The sequence below is a fragment of the Pteropus medius genome, unplaced genomic scaffold (genome assembly GCF_902729225.1).
Source record: "Pteropus medius unplaced genomic scaffold, Ma_sr-lr_union100, whole genome shotgun sequence".
Lineage (NCBI taxonomy): Eukaryota > Metazoa > Chordata > Mammalia > Chiroptera > Pteropodidae > Pteropus > Pteropus medius.
In genome coordinates, this window is record NW_024344370.1 from 13,701,820 (window position 1) to 13,722,915 (window position 21,096).

At 33.6% G+C, this 21,096-nt stretch overlaps 1 protein-coding gene across 1 annotated transcript; it reads left to right on the forward strand.

Annotated features, from left to right (window-relative positions):
- The first annotated feature begins 2,546 nt into the window (after positions 1-2,546).
- Positions 2,547-20,777, forward strand: LOC120608261 (general transcription factor IIH subunit 2). The gene is made up of 16 exons (XM_039870155.1): positions 2,547-2,701; positions 4,284-4,371; positions 4,960-5,037; positions 5,346-5,382; positions 5,593-5,679; positions 6,755-6,805; positions 7,199-7,253; positions 10,393-10,498; positions 11,683-11,773; positions 11,933-12,020; positions 12,484-12,591; positions 14,385-14,448; positions 16,159-16,262; positions 16,807-16,909; positions 19,017-19,056; positions 20,308-20,777. The coding sequence occupies exons 2-16, from the start codon at positions 4,316-4,318 to the stop codon at positions 20,425-20,427; spliced, it is 1,188 nt and encodes a 395-aa protein (XP_039726089.1). The 5' UTR covers positions 2,547-2,701; positions 4,284-4,315; the 3' UTR covers positions 20,428-20,777.
- The last annotated feature ends 319 nt before the right edge of the window (positions 20,778-21,096 follow it).

Below are 21,096 nucleotides of genomic sequence, written 5' to 3' on the forward strand. Positions count from 1 at the left end.
TTAATATGTGACTTAGACCAGTCCTTGTCAGAAAGTAAATAATAAATATGGCCAGTTACACCTTTCCCAAAGCTGGAAGGTAACTTTAAATAACTTTAAAAAGCAAGTTGTGTCTTAAAATTTTATGTATCATCCCAGTCCCCATATGCTTTGTCCTGAGATGCAGTTTTAGGGCGTAAATTCTGAATTCTAGGCATAACTACATTAGGCTTGGCATTGTGACTATTCACAGATAATGAACAAATGCTTTAAAAGATAGAATAGAGTTTGCAAATCAAGGTAAGGATTATTACTGTTATAAGCAATTTTGGAAGTTTTTAATGAGTCTTGAATAATTTGAATTCCATCAAAAGGTGTTGGAATAGGCAGGTTCACTTCTACCAGTCTTTGAAGTTGTACACTTGAATTTCAGCTTGATTCACTGACCGAGCTGTTCATGAATTTCCTAACTCAATGGATGGTGTTCATCTACCCATGGGCAAAGAACAAATTATTCCATTCTTATAGTTGTCCCTTAGTTTTACAAGTTGAAACATTTGGCTAGGTTAGATCATTTCTTTATTCTAATCCTTTATACACAATTAGAATATTGTGTCAGGGATTACCATGGATTTATGCATATTTTGGTTTGCTTTAGTACCATTCCTAGTTAAATCAAGATCTATGACTAAAATCTATACAGAGAAAACTTTACAATGGAGGAAAGTCTGAATGATTTAGCCTCTTCTCCACAAATATGCTTTACATATATTGGAGAGTCCTCTGTCCTTTTCCTGGTTTTCTGTTAAAAAGAAGAAAAGTTCCCAGACTGATTGGTAGTAAACATAAGTGAGAAACTTGGAGGTTGGGTTTGTGGCTGTTTGTCCTTTAGGAATGCATCCCATCTTGAAATAGGATGGCCAATCAGAACAGAAGGAAAGAAGTAAAAGGAGAAAGTGTGGAATTTGTGGAGGGAAGGAATGGAGGATGGAAGGGAAAGGAAAATGTGTGACGTTTGTGTGTGAGTCCTATAAAGGAGACAAAGATGTCAGGGAGCAAAGATGGGAGGCAAGTGGCACTGGGAGAGAATGAGCAATGCTAATTTCCTTTCCTCTCCCTTTTAAAGACAACACTAAAACTAAACAATAAGACCTGTCTTTGGGGGAAAATAAAAGCTGGTTATGGAGTTACCACTGAGATGTATAAACTCTGTAAGGTAGGTGGAGGTATCCCCACTTTATAGCTCAGACTTGCATTGTGACTTGCTCGAGGTCATGCAGCTAGTGTTAGCAGAGCCTGATTTTAAATTCAGGTCTGTTCTTTCCACCACTGTGCAGGATGGCTTCTGTTTATGTTTTTGGGGGGGCAGAACACACAGGAAGATTTGGGTGCCAATAAAGCAATAAATATAGACAACAGAGGGGAAGCATATGCTGATGAGGAAGCAGAGGCTCCAGATCCTGCAGTTCCTTTCTGCTCATCCTCTCCTGGACCTTTCTTCCAGTGTTCTGGAGGTGCCTTGTCTCTTCATTTCTCAGGTGTGGGAAATGCTAGTATTTAATTCCACATGTATTAGCAGGGATCTCAAATAACTTTTCCAAAACTGAACTGATCTCACTCCATATCCTCTCAGTAATTGCAACTTCAACCTTTCAGTTGCTTGCCTAAAAATTTTTGCCTAAAAATGAACATTGGTTCCTTGTTCATAACACACACCTACTTTATCAAGACTGAGAATCCAATCACTTCTCACTAGCTGCACTGCCACACTACCCTAGTTCAAGCCATCAACATCCCTCTAAAGTTCTCATGGTACTCAGAGCCTCCGGCCTCTCTGATTTTGGTTGCCACCACTCATTAACTGCTTTCTCATGCAGTCCCTCAAACACACCAATGAGTTTCCACTTTGGGGCTTTGGACTTGCAGCTCCCTTTGCCTGGAGAGTTATTCCCTAGTTATCAACATTAATGCTTTCCCTCATTCTGATCATGGCTCAACTGTCTTAGTGTGGACTCAACTGTCTTAGTGAGGACTCCTCTGACCACGCTATTTTAAACTGCAACTCTTTCCCCCTTACATGCTTAATTTTTCTTTAATCCACTATCACCATTTGATAGTTTGTTTTTATTAATAATTGTCTCCATAATAGAAGAAAACTCCATGAGGCCAAGGACTTTTTGTAATGTTTTCCATTGCTATTCCCTCAGTCCCTAGAACCATATCAAGCCTAATGTACGTATCAAGCTCAATAAGTATTTGTTGCAAGAACAGCAGAAGCAGCCGGGGCATCCCAGAAAACGGTGGCACAGCAAAGTTCTGGCCTAGCTGCTGTGGTCAGAGTTCTTCATGCCAATCTTTCATAGATAAAAACCACGCTTCTCAAATCTTGGGTCGACAGCTACCCGGCCCCCGACATTCCAAGAGCAAATGGCACTTTTCCCGCCTTTTTGTGAGCTATAAGTGAGGACAGGAGGTCCCTCCCCGAAATCTAAGTCAACTTCGGGGATGGCTCCACCCCGGAACGCCCGGCTGCCACAACCTCCACTCAGAGCAGCCGGAACGTTTCTGCGTCACCACCGCTCACAGCGGAAGAACTTCGGGGACTCTTTAGAGCAGATAGGGCGGTGCTTCCGGGCAGAGCGGCGTCCGGGCAGAGCGGCGTCCGGGCAGAGCGGCGTCCGGGCAGAGCGGCGTCCGGGCACAGCGTCTTCGGGCAGGACGGGTGAGTCCGCGGATAGAAGTCTGCGCGCAACCTAGGCTGGGGTGGCAGCATGGGGAGCATCGCGTCAAGGACGGACCTTTGCTTCCCGGGGCGGAAGCTGAATGGCCCCGACCAGCCTCATAGAGAATGAGGCTGCGAGGGAGCGTTTGGAGGAGGGCAATTTCTTTCTGCGGAGCAGCGTGGAAGTATTTGGGCTACACAAGTCAGAAATGGCTCTTCTTCCTTCCCTAAGTCAGAGCGCGAGTTTTGGGAAATGTGATCCTGGGTTGGAGTTCATGACCGGCCTCCCTTTGTGTGGCCTCGAGAGAGTTATCAACCTTTGAGCCTCGAGTTCCACACCTAAAAAACGGGACGGTAATCACTTTTGCTTGTCTCATAGCACTTGGCAGGATAAGATGTAAGGAAAAGCTTCTTAAATTGCGGTGTTTGGTGCAGATCTCATTTGTGTGAATGTAGCATTCTAAGCTCATATGACAGGAATCACACCAACTGGTTTACGCTGGGGGAAATGGCCTTTCTGGGGTTGGATTCCCAGGAAACATCTGCGATATTTGTAAGAAAGTGAAAGTCATAGGCCGTTGTAGATACTGACCTAAGATGCCATCAAGTACATCGTTCTCCAGGATGCATAAATCCCTTCTCTATTAACAGCATGCATTGTAAACATCCAACTTCCCTTCGAACATCTGTAGTTATGGAGCGCTTAATGCCTCTGTCTTATCCATGTAATTTCCCGTTGCAGGTAGCTCTAATTAAGAAGTTCTTGTATGCAGTGAGCAAGAAGTATTCGCGCTTGTAGTTTCTCCTGATTACTTCTAACTTTGTTTCTGAACTTTCAGAGAATTCAAATAAACAAAAAATAAAATACAGTTTAAATATTCATGTCATGGATGGCAGTAGCCACGTTTTTAAGAATTTGAGTTGAAGACATGTTAGCTTCTGGTTTTTGACATTCAATACAAAAACAGTTGCATGGAGAATCAAAATGTTCATTTTAGTCTCTATACCATGTTACAACAATCATTAAACCTACAAAGCACCAACATAGGTAGCATATTGAAATAGCACAGATGTTAGAATTAAGTCATTTTTCCTTCAGGATATTAAAGTGGATCACCAGATTTTCTGAAACAAATGAATCTCTTCCAACACCAGGGTGTTGCAGGTGCAGAGGTAGTACAATGAATCATGTATCTATTACACAGCTATAATAATCATCAGTTGTGGCTAATCTTGTTTCATCTACACCCATACCCACTTCCCAAAATTCTATGGTCCTGTTCTATGACACATCTATAATGCATCTTTGTTTTTAAAAAAATTATGAAAAGATGCTTCTGTTGGTTCCAGATTTGTGCATAAACATTTCTCCTTGGGATGGGAAAAAGAGTTCCATGAGGATTTTATAAAGTATTTTCACCAAACAACAATCATTGAATAAATTGCAAAGAATAAGATCACCTTGCAATCTGAGTTGTTTTTACTTTGTATGTTTACTTTCCTCTCTTTACTTTTCAAATCTAATTGTATGCATTTGGTGACAAACATCTTTAGAAAATTCACAATCTAATGATTTTTATAGGATACTGAATAATATAATACATTTAAGAAAAAATGGATGAAGAACCTGAAAGAACTAAGCGATGGGAAGGAGGCTATGAAAGAACATGGTGAGTAGGGCCTTATTACTTTCTCTTTCCCTTGAGACATTTTTTTACAACTTTATTGATGTATAGTTTATACATGTTAAAATTCACCTGTTTCCAGTGTGTAATACAGTGATTTTTAGAAAATTTATTGATTTGGGCATTACCATAAATCAGTTTTAGAACATTTTCACCACTCCAGTAAGATACCTTATGCCCAATTACAATTAATTACATTTCTATCTCTAGTCCTAGGCAACCGCTAATCTACTTTGTCTCTAGCTTCGCCTTTTCTGGACATTTTATATAAATGTTATCATACAATATATGGTCAGTTATATCTGGCTTCTTTCACTTAACATGCTATTTTTGAGGTTCATCCATGTTGCAGCATGTATCAGTAACTGATTCCTTTTTATTGCTGAATAATATTCTATTATATGGTTTTATTCACCCATTCACCAGCTGATGGACGTTTTTACAATTTCGTGCCGTTATGAGTAACGTACCTGTGAACATTTACCTGCAAATCTTTGTGTGGACATGTTTTCATTTCTTGTGGATTAATAAATTTTTAGCTTATCTTTTTAAACAAGTCATTACTACTTCTAGGGAGATTCTTAAAGAAGATGAATCAGGATCACTTAAAGCTACAATAGAAGACATTCTCTTCAAAGCAAAGAGAAAAAGGTATGTAAACTCTTTGTAAGAGTGTTACAAAAAGCCTTTCTGTCCACCTATACCCACTCCTCAGTACTTAAATTCAGCTGTGTTTCAAGGAAACTGACCTGTAGCCTTCTGAATAGAGGGAAGAAACCAGCCACCCAGTGCCTCTGCAGGGAAATGGGTTTTCAGAGACTGTCCAAAATGCCTATAATTATATGGATCCTATAGTTAATAATTTGTTTCAGTGAAAAAATGCAGGTTAGTTAAAAAGTTGCATTAAGTTTTTGGATAGTATATGGTATTCCATTAAAATGTTTGCATAATTTTAACAGAGTATTTGAGCACCATGGACAAGTGCGACTTGGAATGGTATGTTATTTTTTTCCTTTACTGGTACAGAACTATTTTGGGGCTGAGAAACATTTCATTGTGATAGAGTAAACAGTAGTAAAACAACAAACCCGTTACAAGACTATGTTAAAAATATATGTGTAGAATATGTGAATACTAAATGCTGTTTTTACTACTTGGTCAAAAATGTATTTGAAAATTGTCTTTATTTGTATTTTTTTCTTGTAGATGCGCCATCTTTATGTGGTAGTAGATGGATCAAGAACAATGGAAGACCAAGATTTAAAGCCAAATAGACTTACGTGTACTTTAAAGGTCAAAGAAAAATTTTTAAAGAATACGATCTCTCTATTTCTTTTGTTGTTGTTGTTGATATAAACTGTAGCTAAGTAGAACTGCTGCAGATCATTTAGGGAACTGATACACCAAAATGGCTAATTACAGTAGCCCCCCCCTTATCCATAGTTTCAATTACCCGTGGTCAACCCTAGTCTGAAAATATTAAATAGAAAATTCCAGAAATAATTCATAAGTTTTAAATTGCATGCCACTCTGGGTAGGATGATGAAATCTCACGCTGTCCCACTCTGTCCTGCCCAGTCCCACCTGGGACATGAATCATCCCTTTGTTCAGTGTATCCTCTCTCTTCGTGCAGTACAATAAGATATTTAGAGAGAAAGAGCACGTTCACATAACTTTCACTACAATATATTGTTATAATTGTTCTAGTTTGTTATCATTTGTTCTTGTTATTCTCTTACGTACCTAATTTATAAATTAAACTTTATCATTGGTATGTATGTATAGGAAAAAATAGTATATATATAGTTTAGTACTATCTGTGGTTTCAGACATGCATGGAAAGTCTTGGAATGTATCCCTTGAAGATAAGGGAGGACCACTGAATTTATGCCCTTAATTTCTGCCTTCCCACCCCAGGTCAGGATCTTGCTTTGTCAGTTTTTTCTTCATTTTCTTTTGAGTTACTTGAATCAATCTCCTTAGTTTATAGATACATTCAGATTATTCCTACTTTATCAGAACCCATCCTCAGTTCTGTTCATTCTCCTTTTCTGTCTTCATTGGATCTTTTCCTTTTTTAGATTGTGTCTGTCTTACATATCCAAAAGGTTCCATCTTTTAAGGCCTAGCTTAAACCTATCTTATCACTTATCATTTCAAATTCAGGTTTATTTACTATTTTAATTTTTATTTAATATTTTAAAATTTATCATTTTTTAAATTTATTTTTTTACTACTGAACATTTTTTGAAAATCTGTAAGCTTAAAAATCTTGAGAAGTGGTGCTTGACAAATAGGTTTCCCAAAACATGTTCTCTATGGTTATTTTGCTCTTATCTAGTATTTCCTTTTTGTTTTTTTAAACAGTTGTTGGAGTACTTCATAGAGGAATATTTTGATCAAAATCCTATTAGTCAGGTATGTGGATAATCGATGAAATTCAGAATTAGATTCCTGGTATTACTGCCAAATGTAATTTATTTTTAAAACATTGTAATGTAATTTATTTTTAAAACATTCCTGGTATTACTGCCAAATTAATTTATTTTTAAAACATTGAGTTTTAAATCTATGAATTATTAAGTGATTCAAATTGCATACCAGTTTTTAGTACACTTGTCAGTGAAAAGCAAGATAACACTAAGAGTTAAATTATATACAGTGAACTCAGTTAAATTTATATCAAAAACATGAGAAAAAGTTTCTCACGTTACTTATTTTTTTTGTAATTACTAATTGATTTTAGTACATTCTCATCAAGAAATAATTTGTTAAATAATAATTAATAATCATTTTTGTTTTTATTTCGAGATTGGAATAATTGTAACAAAGAGTAAAAGAGCTGAAAAACTGACAGAACTATCAGGTACGCATAAAATACCTTTACAGGACTCAAGGACTTGGCTTAATTTACCAAACCTTGTATCCCTGTTCATAAGGTTGCCTAGTAGGTAAAATGAAGCCTTCCTATATGTTCTTTATGTGAAACACCTAATAAGTACTCCATTAAACTCTCAATATCTAAGGTGAACTTCTTTTCAGTTGAGTTCTGCACAGTGGTGAAGAGTATTACAATGAAAGCAAATGTGTTTATTTAAGATCTGTACATTCCTATCTCAAAAGTATTAAGATAACGTTATTGTAACCATTCAGAAAATCCCCTTAATCTTAAAATTAATTTTTTAAGAGTTAAATCTCTAAAGAGCAAAGAATATAAAAAAGTGAATTGTAGTTATTGTTAATGATCCAGTTTTTCTGTTTGCATGGCATGCCTAACTGAATTTTATTCTCTTAAAAGATAATGGTAGGTTTTATGTGCTTTTACATATATGTTGTTCCAAATTTACATCACTAATTTTATTTAATTTTCTGCGAAATACATTATCGCTTAAATGTCATTCTCAGTCTTTCATCCTTCCCCATCAATACTCATAAGGGAAATGACATACTTTTGTCATTAATAGTTTTTCACTATGACAGTAAGGAGTGAAATATATGTTAGCCTGGAGTGATTCAAGGAACTCAGTTGCGAACAACCAATAAAAGAAATCTCAAGTTAGCTTAGGCACAAAAGGGAAGTTTTTGGCTCATGTTCAGAGATGGGCTGATTTCACAAATAGTTGTTTCCAGGGGTCCTAGCTCTGTCTGGCTTTATTCTCTGAGAGCTTTTCTGCGAAGTGAAAAGATGTCCAGTAATAGCCCCGAGTCTGCATAATCTTTGTAGTCTGTAGCTTTAGCACAAGTCCCACAGAGGACTCTTATTAACTATGATCTGCCCATCCATGAACAGTCAGAGTGGCCAGGTGAATGAAGTATTTTGTTGGTAGACTTAGATTACATGCCTATGCCTGGAGCAGGATGAAAGTAAGGTAAAATTCACCTGAACCACATGATCTAAGGTGGATTATTGCACAGTGAGGAAAGGATGTTTTCCCCGAGCAAAGGCTATAGGGCCAACCCTCCTGCCCCTTCCCCCCAAATTAATAATAGTTTTCTGTAGGAAGCTGTATGTATAATTAAATATCTTCTGGAGATTCTGATAAGCCTCTTGAAGGCACCCTTTTTCCCTCTGATCAGAATCACTGCTATAAACCACACTGACAGTAATGTAATATGCTTTTCTTTCCCATATTCACAACACAATGGGAGATGAAAAAAATATTTGTCTGGTATTGTAGAGAAGCGGATAGAGAGCTAGGAGATCTAGGTTTGAGTGCTGGTCTCACATTATGTAGGCATATGACTTTGGGCAAATCGTTTAACTTGTTTGGATTGTTTCCTACTTATGAAATGAGAGATTTGAATTTATTGAGGTACTTTTCATTTCTAAAATTTTATGATTCCAAGAATAGATACTTGCAATATATATTAAATTTGGCAAATGGTTAATATTTTAAAACTTAGATAAGTAAGAACACTCAGAAGCTCCAAGTAGATGAATGGACAAAGAAGACAGATAATTTTATACTTGAATAAAAAGAGAAACTAAATAACTACTAAAAAACATTAGCCAAACAAGTGATCAAAAACAAACAAACCACCCAACAACATGTTATCATTATATACAAATTATCAAAACGATGTTTCAAAAGCAATATATTACTTGCAGAATTGTGGAGGAACTGGTACTTATAGTGCTGATAGTCTGGTTAATTAGTTTAACATTTTTGGTAAAAGAGCCATAAAAATGATTGTTCCTTGGAACTAAGGAAATGTTATAAAAGAAGAAAAAAACCTCACTCTACAAATATGCTCTTTGTGGCAGTAAGTGTAATCGTGACAAACTGGAAAAAACATGTTTAACAGTATGTAGGTAGTTCGACGAATTATACTATATGAAAAAATCAATTTAATGATGTTTTAATTATTAATTAATATGATGACAGTGCTGAAAAAGGAGAAAATGTCCAAAGAATGCCATATTTCATTGAATCTCAGATTCTGTCATTTGTGAGATACCTTTAGTTTATGAGCCATCAAGAAGGAAACACCCTAGCGGTTAAACTTTGATACAATATCAAATGATAGGTGAATGGTTCACAGCAGCTTCTTGGTGATTTAACATGTTTGTCAGCTATTCTAAAGAATTTGGCAGGTTCTCTTCCTTTCATTTGTCTTGCTTGGCAGGAAATAGATAACCTTTTCAGATGTTATTTCCATAACAGAAGATAATACAGCTTTGTCTATTTGTGGAACTCCTCCTTTCTTAGGTCTTATAAAGCTCTGTGATTTGCTCCTGAAGAAAAATATAAAATTTCAGACCTTCTTCTATCAATGAATTTTTGCTTCACTGATAGTAAATTTACATCTTGCTGCTCTGTTCTGTGCCTTTCTACACAGATTTAACCCTTTGTATTAATAAACTTGCTACAGACACTTTCAATTACAGTTAAACTCAACATGAATAGCACAAACAATGAACATAATTCAGCTGAAGCAATAACACATTGGTAGCCATTCATAGATTCACACATGAGCAGGCAATGACAGCAATGTCACAAAGGCTGCCAATAATGATAAAACACATCATGATTTCAGAAATGTTAAAGTGTGAAATATATTAGTCTTGATGAAATAGGGAAATATTAAAAGTAAAAAGTTGAATATTCTGGGTTAATATTACTTAAAATGCGTGCTAATAGGTAAAAAGATTATTTGTACAGCAGGTCTTTAAATAATGTCAAGTTCAATGTTTTGTTATAACGCTGTAGGAACTTGTTTACATCATTTAGTCTATGGTAAAATTGTTCTTGTACATCGTTTCACTTAAAGTCACAGAATCTATCAATGACGTTAAGTGAGGACTTAATATATTCTATTTTTTAGTATGAAGTGAGAGACATTATATAACAAACATCTCTGATAAAAGTACAAGTTGCTAAAAATATAAATTGAAGGGATTCTGTTTTTTAACATTGTAGATATGTAAATTTTGTGAGAGACATAAATTCCCTTAATGTATATATAAAATTTATTAAAAGTAAATTATTCCATTTCTATTTTAGGAAACCCTAGGAAACACATAACATCTTTGAAGAAAGCTATAGATATGGCCTGCCATGGAGAGCCATCTCTTTATAACTCTTTAAGCATGGCTTTGCAAACTCTGAAGTTAGTGTTTTACATTTATTATTTATAATTGATTTAAAAGTTTTTTGAATGAGTTAAGTTGAAATGAAAAGATGCATATGTTAATATGCATCTGTGTAAACCCAGCTATAATGAAGTCGCTATTAAGATAAATATTTAATGTCATTTAGGGTGTTTAGTGTGGTGTCAGTAATTTTTATTTTACATTTTAATTGGTGAGGTATGTCCTTAAAGATTTTAGAAAAATATAATTAAAACTGTAGCAATATTAGTAGTACAGAAGAAATATGGTGATGACAAAATATTTTATTGAAAATTGTATGTGGAATTTATAATTGTGAGTTTGTTCATATATTGACTTTTATTAGCTTATTTTATAATATATAAATTAATAGCACTCTTTTCCAGCAAGTTCAGCTTTGTGAAATATAATTAAATCCCGAGAGGAAGTATTCAATGTAATTAAAGCTCATATATTTTGTCCCTGGCTAGTCTGTGCTGACTCAGATTTTTCTACCCTTATATAATAGATATTTTTCTGGTTTTGTAGTAGGCCACAATAGCAGCATCCAGAAGTGAAAATTGAGAGCCTAACAATGAAGGTATAAGCAGGAAAGCTATAAATAACTGATAAAATTGCTCCTAAAGCATAGAAATATCTATTTAGGGGAAAACAACTTAGCATGTCTTAAAATAAGCCACCATTTAATTAAACGGTACACGAAAATTAATGTTTATGACTTTTATGACTCTGATCACCATGAGGTTAAATTATAGTCTTTAAAAAAACTATGTTACTATTGTCAAGCCACATGAATGTACCTTAAAGTTGATCCATATGGTATTGTCATACTTTCCAGTGTACACTTTAGACTTTGAAACAAATCTACTAGAATGTAAGTGTCACGATGTCAGGAACCATATTGGTCTTGTTTATCACTCTATTCCCAGAACTTAAAAGAGTATTCAGTAAGCATTTATTGAATAAATAAATGAATCAATGAATTTTTTTTATGTACAGCTAATGTTAGAAAACTTTACATTAAGATGTTTAGAATACTCACAATTCATTCCTTTGCAATGTTGAAACAAATGAGATATTCTATAGTCTAAATGTATAAACCATGTGTACTATTCTTTTTGAGTAAATTTTCCACAAAAGTAATTTGTTATACCTAATTGAAGTGTATTTTATCTTTCTTTAGACACATGCCTGGACATACAAGTAGAGAAGTACTAATCATCTTCAGCAGCCTCACAACTTGCGATCCATCTAATATCTATGATCTAATCAAGGTAGAATCAATTTTATAATCAGTTTTCTTTACAATGCTAAAGAAAATTTTTTAGTGAATTTATTACCAGTTTTCAGAGCATTGTATTTTTCAGATACATTAATTGTTCAATGCTTTTTTTCTTTCTGCAAAACCCTCCATTTACTTGGATTCTACGAAGACACTAAAGGCAGCTAAAATTAGAGTGTCTGTTATTGGATTGTCTGCAGAGGTTCGGGTTTGCACTGTACTTGCTCGTGAAACTGGTGGTATGTATCTAGAATCTTCGATATTTACTCATAATTATGTAAGAAGTACAATTTATTAATTAAATTGGGACAGCCATTAAACTTAAATCAGTGCACGTCCTGAAGTCTATATGGGTAGTCATCTTAAATATATCTTTGATTTTATAAGATACTATCTCAAAATGCAAGGAATTTTCATTAGTTATTTCAGTGCTCAGAGGAAGCTTTATAACTCTTGAAAAGCTAGAAATTTCCCTATATGTGAAATTTTATAACTTAGCTGTAAATCGTAATTATAGTTATTTGTAGAGAAGTCAATTTAAAGATTTTAAATAAGATTTTTGAAAATGATAATTTAACTTAAATATTATTTTGAAAATGTACATTTTCAGATAGTAAAACTTTTACAGAATTACATAGAAATTATAATTCATTCTTATGTCTGGAAAGCTGATTTTATTTTCTTTTACTTTCATCTTATTAGGCACATACCATGTTATTTTAGATGAAAGCCATTACAAAGAATTGCTAACACATCATGTTAGTCCTCCTCCTGCTAGCTCAAGTTCTGAATGCTCACTTATTCGAATGGGTAAGTGTTTATTTTGTGTTATTTTAAAATACACATTAACCTTCCTTCTTTCCTTCCTTCCTTCTTCCCTCCATTCTTTTCTCACTTTCTCTTCTTTTTTTTTTTTTCATTTCACCTTTCCAAATGATCAGACTTAAATAATATGTTAAATCAGGGCAATAAAACTAAGGAGAGAACAAGCTATAAAGTAACAAATTTTCACAGTAACAGCTCCTAGGGGGCTCTACTCATCTCTAATTTCTTATGTGAATGAAGCCTTTCCCAGTGGCCCTGGAGAGAACAAATGGCTCCCTTCACCACACTTTCATTTATATTTCTCTTCATTTCTGCACTTACTAAAATATTTGAAATTTTAAAAAAAGATAAATAAAAAAATAAAATACACATTAAAAAATATATTTTGGCTCAAACGAGACTTCTCTTTCCATTTGCACAAGTTATTTTAACATTTAAGAATTTTTATAATTAGAGAAAATTATGCTGTTGAAGCAATTTTGGAAAATTGTGAAGTAAAAAAATTAAACTACTTGTAGTCTTATCACTCAGAACACTACTGACATTATTGTTAAGGCTAGAAAGGTATAAAGATACTGCATTTATAGAAAAATCCTTGTTGTATTAGGAAATTTACAAAAGTATAAAATCCTCTGTACTATTTGACCAAAACTTATAATACACATTGCAAAGACACAAGGTTGCTGGAAGGTACATCAAACTGCTCAGTGTGATATTTTTGGGGAGAAGGAGAACGATAGGTTTTGCATCATTTAAAATTTTATTTTTGTTTTCCTTTATTTTCCAAAAATTTTATGATGAACATTTAAATTTATAATTGAAAAAGACGTAACTGTTTAAATATAAAAAGAATCTCCTTGTTTAATATGCATTTTTTTTTAACTGTCAGTGAAATTGAATGCTTTTCTACCTTGTTTTGGGCCATTTATTATACTAGTCAACTGCTCTTTCCTATTTCCTCATCTGTAAAATTATATTAGTATCTGTCTCACTGTGTGTTACTAGGATTAAATTAATACAGATGAAGCATTTAGACTAATGCTTGACATAAACACTCAATACATCTTAGATATTATGTTGGCTGATCTTTTTTTTTTGATTTACTGATACATTTCCTAGCCCATTTTAAAGTTATTATTTACACTTATAATAATTTATTCTTCAAATTGTTTTGTCAGAACCATTTAGGAATATCAACCCGTTTTCTGTCACCTGATGTAAATATTTTTTCAGTTGGTATTTACCTTTTATTTGTTTTGATATAGCGATAGATTTAAATTTTTATGTAATGAAATCTTTGTTTATGGTTTCTGCTTTTCTTGGACTTGTCTTCAAATTTAAAAATATATATGGAAAACAAACTCCCTGGGCTTGGGCATTCCAGAATTTTAACATAAGTGTATATACTTATATAAAGTGAAAAGAGACTATGTAATAGATTCTTTCATTGTATCAGGAACTATTTAAAAATTACAAACATTTTCTTTTTAAAAAGCAGTATGAATTTATTGTTATTAAATTAGAAAATATAGATATGAACTTTTGCATCTGAGACCATATGTATAGACAGACCTTTCTCCCATTTCCTCCACGTTTAATTTTTCTTATAATCTGGAATTGTAGTCAGTTTGACTGTGTAGTAATAAACATATTTAAAAGACAGGAAAGAACTTTTGTATAACTTTGTAGGCTCTGTGGTAGGAACATTTTTAGGTTCCTAGCCCTACAATTTTGTTATTTGCTTAGAAAAAGAAAGTAATATATTTTCTTCTATGAAGGATTTCCTCAGCATACCATTGCTTCTCTGTCTGATCAAGATGCAAAACCCTCTTTCAGCATGGCGTAAGTAAAAACCTTGAAACTGTCAGTGATGATACTTTTACATGAAAAAAATGGCTTGAAATGTAATGGCTTTGTAAAATATTACCTTTTATATAGCTGTAAAAAGAAGTGAGGACTATGTCTACTGTTGTGGAGTAATGTTTAGGAAATATTACTAAGTAAAACAAGGTAGAGAAAAGTGTATAGCATGCTACCAATCATCTAAGAAGAGGATCGCAATTTGAGTAGATATACATACTTGTTTATATTGATAACAAAAATAGTTAATAGAAATAAGCGAAAACTAAATGTTTACGTGGGCTTTGTGTGGAGAAAGGCAAAGGGATAGACCCTAGGCTTTTCTGAATATACTTTGTTTTAACTTTGGAACTTTACATTTTACATAATTATAAAGCAAAATTAAATTTAAGAAAGTAATTCTTTAATAATCACAATTAATACTACTGTAAAGGTATGCCAGCTGTAAAAGTATATTAGGGACTGGATTTAACTGCCTGCTTCCTGCCCGAAAACCAGACAAAATACATACAAACAGTTTTCAGACATTGGACAATAGACAGTTCAGATAATAATCCCTGAAAGAAGAGAAACAAATGAGGTAGACCCTATGATTGCAGCTTACTGTCCAGAGAGAATTTCCAAGCTGCAGTGCAGGGAGGGAAAACTCACACAGAGCCTAGAAGTCTTGCTTAGTTGAAGAAACAAAGTTCAGCATTTGGGGAGGCAGATGGCGTAGAGTACTAGAGAGTAAAGAGCTGCACACAGAGCTCTCGAGATCTGCAGAGATTTCCCCATGAGTTATTACCTGAGTATTGATCAGCACATTCCTGTGAGGGAACTACCAGGACCAGGGAAAGGAAAGGAGAACACAGAACAGCCCCTAGAGCTCACATGGGACAGGGTATAGCTCATGTTCCCACCAGTCAATTTGGAAAGACCTCTTAACACAACAGGCACTGAATGGAGTCTACAGTAATGGAACCAGATTAACCTTAGAGTAACAGCTAGTCTGGACATCCTAACAAACTTAAAAGCACATTTTGAACAGATCAAACTATTTCCAAATTACTTAAGTATAATCCAGGAAAAGCCCTAACCTATTGAAGGAAATACAAAAAAATCCAGCACCCAAAACAAAGCAAAATTCACAGTGTCTGGCAGCCAAAAATTACCAGGCATATAAAGAGGTCGGAAATACCCATAACAAGGAAAAAAATCGTAGAACAGAAATGTATCTAGAAATAACACAGTTGATAGAGTTAATAGACAAAGCGTAAAAACAGCTATTAAGTGTGTGTGTGTGTGTGTGTGTGTGTGTATATATATATATATCTGTTAAAACAGCTATTATGTATATGTGTGTGTATATATAAACACACATTCCATATGTTCAGGAAAGTAAAGGAGAATATGAGCATGATAAGAGATATGGAAGATAGAAAAAAGACCCAAATCAAATTTCTAGAGATGAAGAATACGATGTCTGAGATGAAAAATTAACAGCATATTAGTCACTGAGAAGAAAAGATTAGTGAATTCATTGACACTAATGGAAATTCTTCAAAACAAAAATGTAGAGAGAAAAAAAAAATCATAAGTGAGCTATGAAAAACTTCAAGATTTCAAAATCAAGGTAGCATACTTTCTTTTTCTCTAACTGTTGACATCTTTATATATCACATTTTTAAAGTAATATTTTTCTCCCCACAGGCATTTAGATAGCAATACTGAGCCAGGACTTACATTAGGAGGCTATTTTTGTCCACAGTGTCGAGCAAAGTACTGTGAGCTTCCTGTTGAATGTAAAATCTGTGGTAAGAAACCAATTGTTTATTATTCAATAAACTAGTCTTGAATAACTTCTTACCTATACTGCTAATAAAATAATGTAAATATTAAGCTCTGCTTGTGTTTTCAGATTTGAGAAGAGAAATAGATTACTTTTATCACCAAGTGCCCAGTACTCTATTTCTAAGAATAAATATAGCGTTCTAGAAGAGTTTCCTGATTCTCTGAAAAAAAAAAAAAGTTCTTTAAAGGCATTGCAGCAGATCTAGTAGACATTTTCATAGATCTTAACTTCATAAAGTAAATATATATAAAGAATAAGGAATTAATATAGAATTTTATTTTATTTATAAGTAAGCAATAGGCAAAGAGAGGTCACACACTTGGTGACAGAACTGAGACACCATCTTGGAATCTCCTTTAATGGTCATAGGTAAACTGAAGAAATAAATATTTGCAGTTCTAAAAAAAACTTGAAAATAATTTAGCCTAAGTTATATCATTTGACATTTCAGCCATGTTGTTATAACGTTTGGGCTATTGAACATGTCTCTCTGCTTTATGTGTTAGGTCTTACTTTGGTTTCTGCTCCCCATTTGGCACGATCTTACCATCATTTGTTTCCTTTGGATGCTTTTCAAGAAATTTCCAACGAAGAACATAATGGAGAAAGGTATATAAATTTTGATAAACTTATATCTGTTATAAGTAGTAATGTTTGAATACATCATTACTACATTTGAAAAGATAATTGTATTAACTTGGGCAATATTACTTCTAATATAGAAAATAAGATGTAGAATTGTCTTGATTATGACTGAAATGACTCATTATTTAACAGATCTGGCTCTTCAGAAGTCTATTAATTTCTTTATATCTACTATGTAAGAGTAGTGGTATACTAGTAAATCAGCTCCCCAAAAAGAAAAAAGAAACGCCCTGATTTTTAGCATTTGCTGATTTCCATGATGTAGAACTAGAAGATTTGTCCAGAAGTTCTGATAAAATAATATGAGACATAAAATGTCAAATGAAGAGTAAGAAGAGAAATAGTTCAAGGGTATTTTCTACTATGAAAGGACAGAACTTTCTGGATTGAAAGGGACTGTCAGATGCCTGATATATTGAAGGAAAACAGACCCACACTAAAGTATATCATTGTGAAATTTCAGAATATATAGCAAAGTACTAACCCTAAACATTTCTAGAAAGGGAAAATTAGGTCACATAATCTGGAATTAAAATTATTTGGTTCTCATCAGCAACACTGGATGCTGACAGGGAGCAATTTCCTTCAAAATTTGTAGTGAAAACTATTACTAACCTAAATACTATACCCAGCCAAGCTATCAATTAAATGTAGGTAGAATTAAGACATTTTCAGACTTAAAAGGTCTCAAAAAGAGACTTTCTGGGGAAGCTGTGGAAGAGATGCTTCAAAGGAACTGAGAAAGAGAATGAATGAAAGAATAGGGATATCTATCTAATTCAAAAGTGGCCAAAGAAAGCCCTAGGGTTATGATAAGGGAAAAGCCCAGACTGGCTTTTGTGCATCAAATATGTAAACAGTCAGTTCAATTTAAAGAAGGTCAGAATGCTCCAGGAGATATGTCACAAGTCAAAAACTATAAAATTTCTAATGTAGTCAAACATGATGAGAGGATATTTAAACTTCATAGGGAAAGGTTGGGGCTGAATTAATGGTAATTACATAGAAAACTAACCTCGTGAATAACTATAATTATTAACTAGGAAAAAATGTTTTAAAGAGAAGAAAAGTTGTATTACATGGCTCAGCTGAATGTTTATATAGTCATAATAAATTAAACATTTAATATTGTTCTATCCAAAATGATTTAACTGCATAAATTGAGAATGACATTAGTTACACTTGTACATGCTATTGGTTCAAGAGAGTCGAAAGAGAATTAAATTCTCGTCTTCTGTAGTAGGAGGTTCATGGCCAATGCCTATAAAAAAACAAGACGTAGCACTATAAGCATAACTATAAGCATAAGCAAACAGTTAAATGTTTGAAAGTGCTCTGGGGAACTGGAAATAAAGAGAGAGGTGGGTAGGGAGGGAACTGCTATTTTGGGGAATAAGTTTTGAGAACTTTTAACTGTTTAAACCATTCCTTGAAGATTAAGCCCATATGCATCCATTATATACAAGTTAACTTCTCTCCTTTCCATCTAGAATTGTGCTAGCTGTTTTATTATCTTTGGGAGAACTGAAAAATAGTCACTCAAATCATTCTCTGTAGGGTTGGATTCTCTTGCAGAATCCCAGTTGAGAAAGTATGTTTATATTTAACCTTGATGAAAATAAAATTAGGGGTGGCTCCATAGTGTAGTGGTTAGCACGTCTGCTTTGCACGCAGAGTGTCTTGGGTTCGCGCCCCAGGTGGAGTCACGGACCATATCCCTCGTGCGCCAGGCCCCAGGTGCATGCCAGGTGCATGCCAGGAGCGTGTGGGAGGGGATGCCCCACCTTCAAGAGATCCAGTTCTTAAAGGGAAACGGCAACATCCATGGGTCAGAGGTGGAAGTGGGGGGAGGGATTAAAGAAGAGGGAAAAATATTAAATTTTTTTAAAGTAAGACTTTGAGCTGACTGTGGAATTTTCTTAAATTACTGGTATTCTTAACTCTCTGAAAAGTCATGTATAAATTAATTTTAAATAAAATTACTTATTAATTAAAGGATTTTGTTATTGAGAATTTGCAGAGCTATTTTAATGAGTAAACTCTAAGCAAAATGATTTTTAAACTTTTTCAGATATTGTTATGGATGTCAGGGGGAATTGAAAGACCAACATGTAAGTTCATGTGTTTTCCAAATATTAAGTATTATACAATAAATAATTGAAGAAATAGTATAAGTTTTCAGTAGATTATTGAACACTGGGCTCATATCAGGATATTCCTTAGTTGTATAACAGTGAGTGGAGATAAAATGGGAGGACAGTAGTTTAAACAGTTATTTAGTAATTCTGCATTCTAATTTTGCTACAAAGATATTTCAGTACTTTCAATTGTCTTTAGTTTGCCAGCTAAACTGCATTTAGTTTGGAAGTGTTAAAAATTCTTTCTCTATATTATACTGTTATAACCCATTTTGAAGTTACCATTTAAGGTGGCCACAAGACCGAAGATTATGCCTCCATTTTGTGAATGAGGAAATATTTTAAAATTTTTTGAAGGGGGCCAATTTCAATGTATAAACTTATAAAAAAATGCAAATAAGATAGATCTAGTTTTAATTTTTTTTATTAATTTAGTTACATGTCCATATTTAAAACTGAACTATATAAAATATTAGTTGGAAGGATTGCTTGTTTATTCTACTCTCAGAACATTTCATAAAACAGTTTTATAAAGTTTACATGCCTTCTTGATGTCAGTAGTTTCATCCTCATTAGAACCACTTTTTGAATTATTTGACAGTTTTTAAGAACACATCTTTTTTTCTATGCTGTTTAAGATGTAATGATTTTTGAATCTGTGTATGATGCTGCCCCGGAAATTTTACCCCAGGCACAAGTATCCACATACTAATTAATACTAATAGAATAATGAGTTTTTCTTTTTATGTGTCTTTTGCCATATTCTTTAACACTTTAATTAAAAGGGGAATATAACTTTTGCAATTGTGAGGTTGTTCCCTAGAAATGACTAAATCTTTGTTACATTTTCGTGCTTCTCTTTTTAATTGAATCAGATGACCTAAGCATTCAGAACTGGTACTGATTTCAGGTTCATGTGTTTTCCCCCAAATAATTACTTAAAATGAAGTAATTGAGAGTATCCTATAATATGAGAGACTTTAAGGACTCCAAAACAAAGCTATTCTCTCATTTCTAAAGAATATATATTTTTTTTTTTGGAAAAAAATATATTATCTTAGATTTGAGACTAGATAATAAATTAGAAGTAACAAAGCAGGTAGGTGAGTAAGAAAAAACTGATAGAGATGTGAAAGAACACAGCAACTTGAGTGTCTTCTAGCTACAGTCTGCTTACTTTTTGGAAACTACTTTTTAAATTTGCTTTTCTTCTTCTCACTACAGGTCTATGTTTGCCCTGTGTGCCAAAATGTTTTCTGTGTGGACTGTGATGTTTTTGTTCATGACTCTCTCCACTGTTGTCCTGGCTGTATTCATAATATTCCTACTCCTTCAGGTATTTGATTCCAGCATATAGTACACATTGTATGTGTTAAAAACAAAGTTGCAACTGTAAATAAAATGATTTTTTAGAAGAAGCTCCAGTTAAAACATGAAAAATAGTTCAAAAGGAACATCTGATTGAAGAACTTTTTGCTAAGAAAATGTAGTATTTTTATTGAATTTTAAAATCTGTATCCTGTCACAGAAATACCTGGAATTCAATAGTCCTTCTGTCATATAATTTTTGTTTTCTTTTATTTTGCATTATAATGTTTTCAGAGTTGTAATGCTTTATTGTATTTAAGTTACTTATAATGATTAAATTAATGTGATAATTTCATTTTTAATAATTAAATACAGAATTTTGGTGATTTATTTTTATTCATTTTTAGTGTAAAAAGGAAATTAAGTATAAGTGTAAATTCAGTGTAGGATGAAAATTAATAATTATGAAATTGATACACGTGAAATCATATGCTGCTACACCCACCCAAGGGATCTTTTTTGGCTTGACTAAATAATCAGAATATAATTATAAAATTAATATACCTGAATTATTTGTGGCTAAGACTGACAGAGGTCTTTTTAGACTTAAACATTCAAACTCACAAAATTACCATCGCTATACATGGCACCAACTTACTCAAAAGAATATTAAACAGGAGGAACAGGCTGCCGGTAGAGCAGCAT

Excerpts from the sequence above, each read along its gene's own strand:
- LOC120608261 (XM_039870155.1), top strand. The coding sequence starts at position 4,316 with ATGGATGAAGAACCTGAAAGAACTAAGCGATGGGAAGGAGGCTATGAA. Across the intron at positions 4,372-4,959 it reads GGAGGCTATGAAAGAACATG|GGAGATTCTTAAAGAAGATG; the intron begins GTGAGTAGGGCC and ends TACTACTTCTAG. Across the intron at positions 7,254-10,392 it reads AAAACTGACAGAACTATCAG|GAAACCCTAGGAAACACATA; the intron begins GTACGCATAAAA and ends TTTCTATTTTAG.